Consider the following 13,992-nt stretch of genomic DNA (forward strand, 5'->3'; position numbering starts at 1 on the left):
AGCTGTTCGGAGGATGTGAACATCCACATCTGAAACGGCTGAGAGTCATTTCTGACTGCAGCAGCACTGTGCGATGCCAGCATGGCTGGGGGTGCATGGTGGGCTTCTGAGCGTATGTGTCTGTGTGAACAGCAGGAAAAGGTGGCAGACTTTCCAGCAGGGGCTTCTTTGGGTCAGGAGTAAAAGCAGCAAATAGCAAAGTTGGAGTTAAGTTGAGAACAGCTGAACGTAACCGTTAATTTTCAGTGCAGCTGGGAAACTCCGGGTAGGACTTTGTTTTGTTTTTGTTTCGCAGCACAGTTTGTGCTTTGGGATACTGGCACAGCCCTGTAGTGCACAGGGGCACTGCTCAAAAGCCCTCTGGATTGTTGCTGGCTGGCTGAAGGCTGACAATAGCTGCACCGCTAAAGCCAGTGCTTAGGAGGGGGAGATTAGGTGAGGCACGATGCTGAGCACTGCTGCTCTTGGAGATTGGCAATAATGGATCTAATGGCTCTGCAGCTTTCTCCAAGCTATTTTTATTTCCCCCGAGTAATTGCACTAAGCTGCCATTAAGGTGACTGGAGAATAGTTTTCCCATTTTCAGCCTTACTCCCCCACAGCAACATCAAGGCTGAGAGTACATTCTCTGGTGTAAATGAAGTCGGGGTGACTTAAGCACATACGTGCATAAACACATGAAGTATCAATCAACAAAACTGCTCGTGTGCTGCTCTGAGTGAGGGTGCCGGTAAGCACAGATAGGAGCGCTCCGTTCCCCGTGCAGCCCAGCCCTGCTCCTTGTGTGCAGGTTCGTGTCGGGGGCTGGGATTGCTCAGCTTTGTAAGCCTTGCCAGGCTGCTTTCTTTGCAGAGAAAAAGTGAGAATCCTCTTTGGGTCACATTTTACTTTGAATGTGGTTGCTGAATTGCAGTGTCTGTAGTGTTCTTGGAGGGCGGTGTGATGCAGGGCAGGCAGGTATTTTCTGTGTTGTTTTAACATCGTAAGACAAATCCCTCTGAACCTTTTTTCTCCTCCACCATTACGATCCGTTTATGTTCCAAAATGACGAAACCAGTAGCTCGTAGCTTTTTTTTTTTTTTTTAAAGCTTTTTCTTTAAAAGACAGTTGTTTGGATTGCAATAAAAAACAATCAAATTTCAATCCCCTATTCATAAACCTACAAACCTCCTTGTGTTCAGAAGGCTGTGTGCTGACTTTCTGCATGATAGAAAGCTTAGAACCGTGCTCACAAATTCTTGGTTTGTTTTTCTTCTCTCTCTCTGCCCTCCCTAGGTAACACTGCATAACAGAGAGAGACTCCACAGAAAGCAATGGGAGGAGACCTCCTACCGAGGGGTGCTCCTAAAGATACAGATCATTGGCATTTACCAGCCATAGAAAAACAATATTTTCCCAACCCCTCTGAGCCCCGCTCTGCAGTTTATACAGCACAAAGCCACAGAAGCCCAAAGTTGGGTGCAGTGCATCCGAACCACCCTTTCATTTCTTGGCATGCATTCAACTTGTTTCAATAAACTGCACTGTAATCTTCAAGGCCAGATGAACTATTTTGAACTCTGCCTTAGCTGTGCACATCTATGGTGAGATCTTAAGTGCTCATGTGACAGAAAAAGGCATTTCTCCTGGCTGAATACTTTAAATAATCTGCTTTGTGGTATATCCATCGCACTGCAAATTTGGTGATGATTCCAGAGGCCATAGATAAAGTTGCAGCAAAGTGCTTGCATTATATTATCTCTTGTTTGGTTTTGATAAAAGCCAGAAAATTCAGAATGAAACAAGTATCACACTTTTTTTCTTAACAGAAGAGATCTAGCTGCTTGTTTGTGATTGTGCTAACAGACCTGGGTGTTCCTAGAAAGCACTTCTAAGTGCCTTTCTAAAAGCAGCTATTTCTTATTACAGGTATACTTTAATAATAGAGCAATATTGGGAAACGAAGCAGTTGTGTTATTAGCTAGTTTCTCAGATGTGTGAGAAAACATCTAATGTTTAGGAGCTTGTTTCCCCGCAGAAGGAGAAAGGTATTGCAGAATTCCCAAGATCAAAATAAAAACAATTCAAGTAAGTTGCTTTATAGGAGTCCTGAGTCAAAGGAAACATCTGGTCCTGTGCCTTCGTGGTGGGACATATGGTGCAGACTGCAGAGATGTCATCCACGAGAGGCTGGGAAGCAGAATTAGCTCTGCTACCTAAAAAGGGCATCTCGCATGTGTGTACAAGAGTTGTAAAAGCATGCAGTGCTTACAGAGCTCCTCTCTTTCTTTTACTTTAAAACAGCTGATTTTGGGAGGGTTATTGAACAAGGCAAATCTGTTCCAGTTCCTTTTCGGAAAACATTTTGGAGCAGGTAATGCTGTTTTCAGAGTAGTGATGCAAAAAGCCCTTTAACGCACGTAATGATAGGAAATAATTGTGTTGTAGCTTTGACATAGCATTTTTTTTTCCAGCATGACTTGATTTCATTAAGGAAAAGTGATAGAAAACCAAACTTCCATTCCCAAGCCCTGCAGGAAGCATTTCTACACTGCCATCCACCACCAGAATCCATGCGATCTTTAAGAAGTCCCCCCTTAGGGTTAAAGCAGTGCCACCTCTCCTCCCATGGGCTGTTCTGCACAGGGGTTGCTGTGCTGTGCTGTGTGGGATTCCAACCTCCTTTGCACAGAGGAATATTCCAAAGCACTTTTTGTTGTTCCCTGAACAACCATCCTAAAAGGGGAGGAAGAGATGTTATCTGTCAGACCCTTTTAGTGTCAGAGCACCTAGCTTTGGATGGCCATGCAGAAGGCTGCCAGGGATGCTTTTTTGCATCCTCTCAGAGCACAGCTTTTCTTTTCAAGCCTCTGCATAATGGACTCTTAATCCCTGGTGCTTTTCCTGCCTGGCAGGGATGTTTTTAGCCCAGCATTCATTTTGTTTACCTTTTTTAAAAACAAACAAACAAGCAACCCAAAATCTAAATCTCTCCCATGGCAAAACCCAGAGTCTGCAGAGGACCTATGAGATATTTGTGAAATGGGCCATGACTGCTTATAATTTGTAGGAATAATTACAGCATGCAAGGAAGTCTGCATTTATTAGCAGCAGTGATGAAGCATGTTGTTAAGCACACAGTGTGTCACCAAAGCAGCAGGCTGCCAGGAGCCCAGAAAGGCTTTCATTGTTAATTTGGAGCAGAAACACTGAAGCATATCCTGAGAAGGATGCTAATGAAGGGACTGCCAGTAGTAAAATCCCAGTGACCTTTGTGCTTTGTGCTAATTTCTGCTCCCCCTCCCTTCCCCCTTCTCCTTCACCCCTGCACTGCTATCTGGCCAGTTAGCCCTGAGTGCGGAGCTACAGGAGGAGTGCTGTCTGTGCCAGGCGAGCTGCCCCGTGCCTTTCCCACTTCTACCCAAATCACAGCTCCTTACGGAGGCTTTTGTTGAAGTAAAACAGGCACAGAGAGGCGAGGTTCAATTTAATGGATTTTTAAATCGCTAGTTAGTTTGAGAAGGCAGATCAGGAGCTGGCTAGCGATCTGAAATCACTAGCCAAATGTTAAATTAACCCTCCGTTTGGAGCAGCTGCAATAAAGAAATACACAGGTGTGTTCTGTAGTGCCTGGTCTGTGCAGGGGTGGTTGGGCTGTGTCCCTGCAGAGGTGAAGGAGAGGAAGCTGAGGTGACCAGAGACAGCGCTGTGCTGCAGGACGGAGTGAGCCTGCTTTTGAAGATGTGCCCATTTTAGTTGTGGCTCTCAGGTCTCAGCTCAGGGAGCTGAACTTTAGCTTTTCGCCCACCTGGAGAAGAAGCAGGTGGATTGCTGGTGCAGTTTTCCTGGTTTTGCACCATTGTCTGCCTGGCACGTGCTGAAAGTGTTTTCCCAAGTGTAAAGGCTGCGGTGTCAGAGCTGTCACTGGGGGTGATGGCAGCAGCCCTGCCCTGCTGCACGGCGCTGTGACACCGCTGTCTTCTCTCTGCAGGGACTGTGAAGGTGAAGAGCTCTAACATACAAGTAGGAGACCTCATCATTGTTGAAAAGGTGAGCCTTTATGTGCGTCTTCTTTGTAAAGTGCTTTTCTTGGGAATTGAGGTATTTGGTTTATGATAGGCTTACAGTACTGAGTGTTGGATAACACAGTATTTAATTACTTTTCAGGGTCTCCCTTTTTCCCCCTGGCCCTGGAAATAGCATCACTGCCTTTACAAACCAGATCTCAGAATAAGTGCCTATAAGCAATGTTTTCTGATCCCTATAGCAAGACAAAAAGGCTCCCTGACCCTATCTCTGACTGCTGCACACAGGTTAAATGTCTGATGCAAATACAGCATACAACATCAAAATCTGCTATAACCAACACAAAGGTGGAAGGACAGATCCATTTGTGGGCAATGGGATGTATGTTTTCCCCTTTTTTTTCTCCAGTTATTTTCTTTACACGTTCTCCATGCAAGCAGCTGTGTCCTCTAAAACTGTTAGTATGAAAATATTTAGTTAAAAAAAAACAACTACCCAAAACCTAGAGCTTGTAGACCCCAGGTACGTGCTTTCTTCTAGCATAGAGCTTCCTTGAAAGGAAACTGGCATTGGTTTAACATTTCTTCTGACCTCCAGAGTTATCACTAGCTCTTTTGTAAAGCTAGACGTTGGCCAGTCTGGTCAGTGGGAGCTGGCTCCGGTTGTTATTCTGCACTCAGGATTCTGCAGGGAAGTGAGCTTAGGATTCCAAGCAAAATGAATACAGAGCTTCAGTTTGACACAGAAATGCTCTTTCTCCTCCGTAGCCTTTGCTTGTGGCCGGGGCTGTGGAAAGAGGCTGTGCACGCGTGTGGGGTGTGTGCACAATAATGGCCTTTCTTCTCGTAACAGAACCAGCGGGTCCCTGCTGACATGATCTTCCTGAGGACGTCGGAGAAGAATGGTAAACATCTGGAACCAATTGTCAAAATAGCCATTAACCTTTCACTGGTTGTTTAGAGAAAATTATCTTTTGAAAACGTGAAAGAAATAGATAATAGTAAAATTTTGGGGAGATGGGGAATTCAAAGGCTTTCAGGGACCACCAGTTCTCAGGATGTTACGCTCTGGTTTTGTTTGCTGCTCAAGAAAGTAGGTAGTTGAATCCAGGGTGAATGAGGCCACAAAATGCCGTGCGTTATAAATGTAAATCATTCTACGTGCTGTCCAGGTTTGTTTTGTTACGTGTGGAATAAGGAAATGCAGGTTTACGGAGCATGATGGCTAATTTCAAATGTCTTAAAGACACAGAGCAGAATCTCACTGTACTTTGAACTGGTGGGAGGAAACAAATGTGTGATGCAGGAGCGTAATTCCTCTGTTCTTACCTTGTTAAGTCTTTAAATGAGACACCATTTCCAAAGAAAGAAAGACGTCCTAGAAACAAAACCATTCTGTAAGCTGTAGGTGTGCCTACCTGAGAGCACTCACTTTTGGATGCTCCCCAGGGTCTTGCTTCCTTCGCACTGACCAGCTGGATGGTGAGACAGACTGGAAACTGCGGCTGCCGGTTACCTGCACCCAGAGACTGCCGACCGCCTCTGTAAGCTGCCTGCTAAACGTACTCACTTGGGGGGAGAGGTAGCGGTCAGCTCCTGGCAAACGTTCCTCTCCTTCAGTTAATGGTTTTGAGAAACAAGTGGACGCTGTTTTGCGCAGGACCGGGTGCACATTGCAGGTTAGGTCTGGCAACAAAGAGAAGATTCGGGGCAGGGTGAGGCTGGGTGTCTGTGCCACGTGGCTGTGTGCAGAGCTGCACTGCTAGGCTGGGCTGAGCCTGCAGCAGGACGTGGCTCAGGGGGGGGATGCTGCTCTCCCCTCCAGAGACCACTGCAGTAACTCAGTGCAGGGCAGGTATTGCTGCAGGATAGGTGCCTTGTTGCTGGTACGCCTGAAATGCTCCCTTTCATCTCCTGGACTGCAGTATGCTCAGAGACACAACTCATGCATTTTCATGAAATGGCTCTGGAAGTTCATGGCTCACCTTTGTGAAAGGAGTGACCATTGGTGCTTCCCTGTATGATCTGAAACAAGCATTTAGCCTCCACTAAGTGTGTTGTTTCCAGCTATACTGCTCTTTAGCTAAGGTAGGTTACAGTGGCTGAGTACTCTCTAGCTAAAGTAGTTTGCCTTCAAAAATGTAAAAAAAAAAAACCAAAGCTTTGAAGCAAAACATTCAATCTGTGAAGTGAATAGTTCACGTGGAGTCAGCACTGTTCAGAACTGACGTATCTCCTTGTCACCATGGAACTGCTCCCAGTGCCACTGGCATCTCCAGCTAAATATTGAGAGTTAGGATGTTCCTTGGTTACCTTGGAAGGTCCAGACCTTCTTTGCTGGGAAGCAATGTGCTTGTTAGGCTCTCTTGATTTTTTCTCAGGCTGCATTTGCTTTTATGGGGCACTAACAACCAAGTAACTCCCAGGAGTCTCTTTGGTTTCAGTCCAATGAATACTAGCAGGTAAATACCTTCAGTCATGCTGGTATAATGGTTGTATCTTCTGTTAGGTAGTTGGGCTCAAGAAAACAGTATGTTTTAAATAACCTGAAGTATTTTGTTAGAACCATTTGTATATTATTAAAATGTGCTTGTCTAAATGCCTGCCCAAACACGTCTGTTTTTAGGACCTGCTGCAAATCCGGTCGTATGTATATGCAGAAGAGCCCAACATTGATATACACAATTTTGTGGGAACCTTCACAAGGGTAAGTCCTACTTACATCTGCTTGAAATAATGAATGTACTGTCCTCTGTGCCAGCCTGCTGAATACCAGCAGGATGCCAGATTTCTTTCAGGAGCAACGTGAGGTCATGCTCTTCCTTGTGCCTTTTCTCTCACTCTCTTTTCTTATTTTTTTTCCCCCTACATAAAATACATGAGATAAATCTGAAACAAGAATATTGTTTTCGAAGCTCTGACTTGGCAACAGTGTCCTGGGCTGCTTGTGATGCGGGACTTCCCCTGATGGCATTAGGTCTGAACATTTGCACTGAGGTTGGTGGTTATGTATGCATGGTGCTCAGAAGGAAATCAGCACCGCCGCAGTCTCTGTAGGGTTAAAACCTTTTGCAGGGGTTCCTGGTGAGCTTCTCACTAATCCCTTTCTCTTTTTTAATGCATAGAGGCTTTCAGGAGGAAGCCTGTCTTCATACATTTTCTTCCAACCCTACTTTCTCTACTGAAATCAAGTGCTGCTTTTCAACTAGGCAGAGATTTCGCTGGTTAATGAAAATCCTCATCTCTCCTAGAAGCCCTCTGCTGACAGCATCCCTCTCCAAGCACCCGTGTGTAACTCCAACAACCTACTGCCTTTTAAATTACTGACGCGGTTTCTTATTTTCCCCCATTGCAGGAGGACAGTGACCCTTCTGTGAATGAAAGCTTAAGCATAGAAAACACCCTGTGGGCCAGCACAGTGATTGCATCAGGTAAGGTGGAGGCACGTGCAAATTATTTTTAAGGGAATATGTTAACAATTTTTAAGGGTCTTTTTGTAATGGAATAATAATCTCTGTCAGTTGGAGAAATTAGCAGTTGGAGTGAGGTTTCCCACTTGTCCCAACACCTCTGGGGAGCCGCACTGGCAGCTAATTGCCTCTTGGACATTCCTAGATGAGAAAGAATTGGAGTGGCCTTTGGGCACTTCTCTAGCATCTAGGACCAGAATAGCACTTAATTGCTCTTTGTATTGACATCCTAATCTGTAACAGAAATGGTGTCAAATAGATTCTGGTAACAGAAGCTAAGATGAAAGATTTCCAGGTAACTGCTTCCACTGAGTTCGTCTTACATAGTTTTAAAGAAGAAAAAAAATGCAATCTTTGACACATTTTAGTGCACGTGTACGATAAGCTTGAAGGCCTTAAATTAACCAGTGCCCTCCTGCAGAGGCTTGTCAAAGTAAAAGCCTTGCTCCTCTCCTGCCTCACGTGCCTTTCAGGACTGCAGGTCAGCACCCACTGGAGGAGGGTGAAGCTCTGTAAGCAGTGCTGGAGTTGAAGCTGTTGAGAGGAGGGGCTTTGCAGTGCGGTGCCACGGTGTGCCTGGGGTTGGTAGTAATGGGAAGGAACATGAACTCTGACAGATTTTTGTGAAGTGCTGAAAAGATTTTCATTTTCGTTTTCCCTTTTAAAAGCAGAACATAGGAATAGATTTTATTCCTTTATGTTTCCATCTAACCCTGCTCAGGATCTTCTTTGAAATAATACAGTACTGTTGCAGTGATGTGACCAAAGGACGCTAAAAACCTAGTCATCCACGTATAGTTTGGCCAAGTAAATAGTAGTTATAGATTAGTAATTGCTATGCAGAAGGTTTCTGCCTTCCTGCTTTCTGCTTGCAAACACCTTGCCTGGGGCCAGGCAGCTTCCAACACCCAACAGCTGTGTAATGCACTGCTTCCGTCCATCCTGCTTTGGGGCAAAACCCACCCTACTTTCTGAGTAAGAGCAAAGCTATTTGTACAGATATCTTTGAGGGTTCAGCTAGAAAGAATAACATTTGGAGATATTTTTGTCATTTCAGCTGGTGAGTACAACAGTCTGCTTTGGATAGCCATGAAACAATCAAATATTCTATTTACATACACCAGCATGTCTGCAAGTTGTTTTCCAGACCTGGTAGATTTTATCCCTCATTTTGACAGACTCGACTGCTGGAATATCCATTTTTGTTTCTCCTATGGCAGTAATAAATAGCACGTTGCAGTTTATTTCTGCAAGAAGAAAATGTGAATATCATTTTTCCTCTTCTGTAAGCTTATGCTGTGAAGCCATAGTGCTGCCATCACTGGGGCAGCCCTTGTCTGTAGGATGGAGCAGAGCTATGTGACTTTCTCCATCTGCTGCTGTGGTAGGAGGGTCCGACTCTGACTGTTTGCAGTTGATTTGGAGTAGCTGTGCCATCTGCTGATGTAATAGTGGTGATCTTACCCCTCCTGCCATCTGGCTACAGTGATTTGCTCTGCTTTTTAATTTTTTTTTATTATTATCTCCAAAGGAATGTTTCTCAGCATTTTTAGTAACCTCCTCTTTTGAGTTAATCTTATTTAAAAAGGATACACTTTCAAGTTAACACAATTGTTAAAATTTTGGTCATTAGTGGCAGCAGCAGAATAGTGGTGTATAAAATGGCAATGTATCAGCAACAGCACTTTTTTTTCCCCTCAGTGGTGTTTTTATCCATTTTTATAGACCTGTAAAATTTTCTAGTAGCAACCAGTGTTAGCAGTAGCAGCTTTCAAACTCGTGACTGCAGCTACTTTTTGCAAAGTCTTTAAGAAAAGCTGTAGAAAAACAGCGATTTATAGTACCAAACTGTGTTATATTTCTGCAAAAAGAGAAGGGAGAAAAATGCTTCTCTCAGATCTTTAGAAACTGCAGGACGTAGCATTAAAATACATGGGCTCCCAGCAGCTCCATCTGTTGCAGTAAGGTGGGAGTTGGTATGATTCACCTTTCAGGAGGAGCAGCAATTGAAGAAATACTCAGCTAAGACATAGATTTTAAAATAAGGTTATTCTATCTTTAAAGCATTTGGAATTTGTTGGTTTTACTCTGATTGTGGCAAAATTCACCAAGAAGGAGCGATCCTATCCCAGAGCACCCATTTCATGTTGAAGTAAGGCACGTTTAGCACACCTAAGTGGGATTTGGGGTGGTGGGAAGAAACAATCCTTCCTCCTCCTCTGTTTTTATTTATTTATAGTGAGTAGTGACAAATAACTCCAAAAGGAATGGGGGTCAGGAAGAGACAAGCCAGCAAAGCACGCGGCTTCTCTCTGCATGCTCCTCAGCTGGAGCAGCTTATGATGTGCAGGTCCAGCCGTGAGGGCAGTGTGGTTGGAGACTTGCTGACTCCTAATAGGCTGTCTTCTGTTCAGCATCTGTGTTTGCATGGGTTCTACATTTCAGGTAACTCACCTTTCTAGTCCTTGTTACCATTGCTTTAGGGGTTAACCTGCTAAAAGTCGGTTTCAAAACTGAAGGCTGTGGATCTGGCAAGCATTTTTCAGAGAAGGCAAGCAGAGGTTGTACTTCTGAGGCTGATGCAAATTCTACTTTGTTTAGGTACTGTTGTGGGAGTTGTCCTCTACACTGGAAGGGAACTGCGCAGTGTGATGAATACTTCAAACCCAAGAAGTAAGGTAGGGCAAGAAAGCAGTATTGTAATAACTAAACTTGGCAGTAATTTATCACTAAACAAAGAAATAAGTCCATCCAAAGACAGACTTTAGGGACAGATCAGATGAACAATGATTTACATCTTTCAGCCTACTGTTTAAGATAGTTACCATATCAGAGCCTGTTGTACGTGTACCTGCTTGCTTTTTTAACACTGCTGATGCTTAATAACTGATGCGGATGACTTACGTGGTTATAATTAAACAGTGCCAGGTAGAAGAGGAAAGCTTATTTTGCTGTGTTCTGCTGTAGCAAAGCCAAGACAGGGAGTGGGGGTGTTTGTACAGTCTGCAGCCTTTGACAGCATGAATCTTTTCTCACCTCTTCATGCATTTCTCAGCCTCCAAAGGATGGAAATCCTATTTAGTAGGGACTCCTATTTAGTAATCTAGTGTTTTAGTATCTAGTAATCTAGTATTAATGTAGTATTTAGTAATTTAGTAATGGCAACAATATTGTTCATAAATTCAAATACATTTGTAGTGTTTTAAATGAAAAATAAACGTTGACTGGTGAGGAATGGCTCTTTGAATAAAGGGACTCCCTTTTGTGAATATTAAATTGAGCTGACAACTCCAACGGTGTGACTGAAATGTCTTGATTCTATTTCTTTAGATTGGTCTCTTTGATTTAGAAGTGAACTGTCTCACCAAGATCCTGTTTGGGGCCCTGGTGGTGGTCTCACTTGTCATGGTGGCCCTTCAGCATTTTGCTGGCCGTTGGTATCTTCAGATCATCAGATTCCTCCTCCTGTTCTCAAACATCATTCCAATTAGGTGAGTCAACTACTAATTCTTCCCAGCAAGATACTGCTTCCTTTGCATCCTCCTTCCTGCTTCTAATGTGGACACATAAAGTCTTATGTATTCCTTGTTTGACAACTTAACAAATTTAGAAATAGAAATTGAATTGCTGTTTGAACATAGGAACATTGTTGTTCCTGCTAAGTTTAAGTGTTTTCATCTGCCCGCTGTCTGAGCTCCCTGGTGTAGGCTGCAGGTCCGTGATTTAAGGCCCTGCCTCTGTGTTTGGGCTGCCTGGTTACTCTGATGAGAACAGAGGAAAATGCAGAGGAGAGATATTTATACAGCATAGGACCCAAATGCCTTTAAAGGGACTGAAATTTTAATGTTAATTGCACCATATTACTAAGCAGATTGTTATTTTCAGCATAGGTCTGGGATTCATTTCGGTTCCATTTCTAACCTGCTGTCCCCTTATCAATCACAGTCCTTACTTGTCTCCGTTCATCATCCTCACAAATTACATCTGCTCTTCTCCACGCAATTCTGTCATATATCTTTTTGAATTACAGTACCAGCGCAGTGTGCAGCTCTCCCCATCTGCTGCCCAACCACTCATTTTGGACATACTTCTCTCCACATTCTTTGGCTGTTCCAATGCAGTACAGAAGCCCTGTGCTTTCACTACACTGTGGCAATTCATAGTGATTTTTTTCCAGAGTTTTACTTCAGATACACTTTTTTTCCCTTTGCTCCTCCATAGTTTACGTGTGAACCTGGACATGGGAAAAATTGTCTACAGCTGGGTGATCCGCAGAGATTCCAAAATCCCTGGGACCGTGGTTCGATCCAGCACTATTCCTGAGCAGCTGGGGAGGATATCTTACTTGCTTACAGATAAAACAGGTATCTATGTAGAAAACACAGCTTTGAGTCATGGTATGTTGTTGTTGTTTGGCTTTTGAAGTGTGCTATTAAATCCAAAGTTGAAGGTAAACATAAAAACCACTTTTAGAGTTAGCTTTTACAGCTGGATGAAGGTAGGCTAGGTGCATGGGCAGAAACATGCCATCAGTCTGCCCACTGCCTTCCTCACTTCTTACAGTTGGGCTGATTCTGAGGACTAAGCTGTAATCAAAAGCTTTGTCCAACATAAAATCCTGGTCCTGTTCCAGTTGTTCCCAGAAGTTGGTTTTGGTTCCAGTAGGAGCAGAGCTATGCCTGCAGCTCTTCCTGGCGTTGACTTTGGGGTGAATAATCTCGTTCTGACTGATACAGGGATGTGCACCACAACTTCCCAGGAGAATTTGCCCTGGGATTTCTAATATTGTCACCTTTAGCCTCAGCCTGTGCTGAGAGCCTGGTGCAGTGATCAGTCCAACTTCTGGACCAGTTCCTCTTGTATTTGGGATACAGCAAGGACAAGATCATGCCCTGCAGAATAGGGATGTTGGTCCCCGTTGCATGTTGATGCTGCTTCTGTTACAGGAACTCTTACACAGAATGAGATGGTCTTCAAGCGACTTCATCTGGGCACGGTGGCGTACGGCCTTGACTCCATGGATGAAGTGCAGAGCCACATATTCAGTATATACACACAGGTAGAATTAAATTGGATTTCTTTACTCTTTATTCACATTAGTTTTCCAGGTTACCAGGCTAATGATATATTAATCTGACAGGGATCTGCCTCTTACATGTTATTTTTTGGAAAAATCAAAAGGTGATTGGATACTTAATACATAAATATTAACCTGATTGCGTTTTACATTCACTCATAGCTTGTTTCACATCCACTAGTCTTCAGATTCCAAGTGCCATAGTACTTGCATGGGCCTGCAAGTGCATGTCCCAAGTTCAGATTGTAAAATGGTGTACTTTTATTTAGTTATTCACCACCTTACAGCAACCACAGCATTGCTTCACTGGGAAATTAACACAAGGTAACGTTTACTGGATTAAGTTGCTGTTTGAAATGCTATATACTGGGGAATTAATAAAGGAAGAGGAGCCATCAGTACTCAGTAAACAGTAACAGAACTGTACTTAAATTTAAAAAAACAAAACCCACAAAAATAAACCAGACTCCAGATTTATTTTCTGTCATTTCATACTCAATCTCCAGAGAGAACTTGACTATCAGTTAATTATTTGCCAACGTTTTCAATACTTGTCAAGAATGTTTTGACGGCTGCCTGTCCTGCTATGAGGACAGTGCTGCATTGGTCCAAATGCCCTTCAGCACCTTCAGGGCTTTACTGTGTTTGGTTTGGTTAAAGCCTGTCGCAACACTGCTGATGAGCTGTGGTAGTAAATCAGAAAATCGTGTGTGTTGCAATCACTACAGTGTGGAAGGTAGCGCTTGGCGTTGTACTGAAGAACGTGTCTCACTGAGAGTTATGGTTATGAAGTGAGATCCCCTGTAACGAGAAGCATTTGCAGGCAGCGATTCATTTGGAAATGTAGTCCTTATTCTTTGCTCTTATTTTTACCACGTTGTGGCCTTTGACCTGGAAGCGAAGCTTTTGTCCTCTTGACACTAAAGGTTAACAGAGCAGGAAACTGGATTGCTGCGTGTCCCCTCTTCCACCAGGATCATTTAGTAATTGTGCAATTATCTGATGAGTCCCATTCTGATACTAAAAATAGTATGAAAAATTAAATGAATGCAATTAAGATTTCTAGGTCCACACCACTCATCTGTTTTCTGTTTCCAGCAGCTACGTGCTGTTGCACGTGGAACTCGGCTGAGGCACTGATGTATTTTGGGGGCACAGTGGTTTCACCAAGTCCTGTGACTTGGCCTGGCACCCATTGGTGTTGGGCAGATCTGTGTCCGTGTGCCCTTTTCTCACGTGTTTTCTAAAAGCATAGGTGATTTTGTTGTGCACACCTTCCTCCATCAGTGACCCTGATAAACGAGTTGCGGAGTGCTCCCAGTGGTGATCAGAACCGCGGTGCACGACGGGCACATTTCATCCCAAGGGACACAAGAGTTTGCACGGGTTACATGTTACGTGCTTTTCACTGAGGTAAAGTCTCCATCAGAATGGTTTTCTC

General features: G+C 43.7%; 1 protein-coding gene across 1 annotated transcript in view; it reads left to right on the forward strand.

Annotated features, from left to right (window-relative positions):
* ATP9A (ATPase phospholipid transporting 9A) overlaps positions 1-13,992 on the forward strand; it is a 49,827-nt gene that overhangs the window by 11,934 nt on the left and 23,901 nt on the right. The window contains exons 5-13 of the mRNA XM_031616042.2: positions 3,971-4,029; positions 4,858-4,909; positions 5,454-5,548; positions 6,631-6,711; positions 7,360-7,435; positions 10,076-10,152; positions 10,805-10,965; positions 11,696-11,838; positions 12,421-12,533. Of these exons, the coding sequence (XP_031471902.2) occupies positions 3,971-4,029; positions 4,858-4,909; positions 5,454-5,548; positions 6,631-6,711; positions 7,360-7,435; positions 10,076-10,152; positions 10,805-10,965; positions 11,696-11,838; positions 12,421-12,533 (857 nt within the window). The remainder of the gene's footprint in view (positions 1-3,970; positions 4,030-4,857; positions 4,910-5,453; positions 5,549-6,630; positions 6,712-7,359; positions 7,436-10,075; positions 10,153-10,804; positions 10,966-11,695; positions 11,839-12,420; positions 12,534-13,992) is intronic.

Source organism: Phasianus colchicus, chromosome 17, assembly GCF_987193195.1.
Source record: "Phasianus colchicus chromosome 17, bPhaCol1.hap1.1, whole genome shotgun sequence".
Taxonomy (NCBI): Eukaryota; Metazoa; Chordata; class Aves; order Galliformes; family Phasianidae; genus Phasianus; species Phasianus colchicus.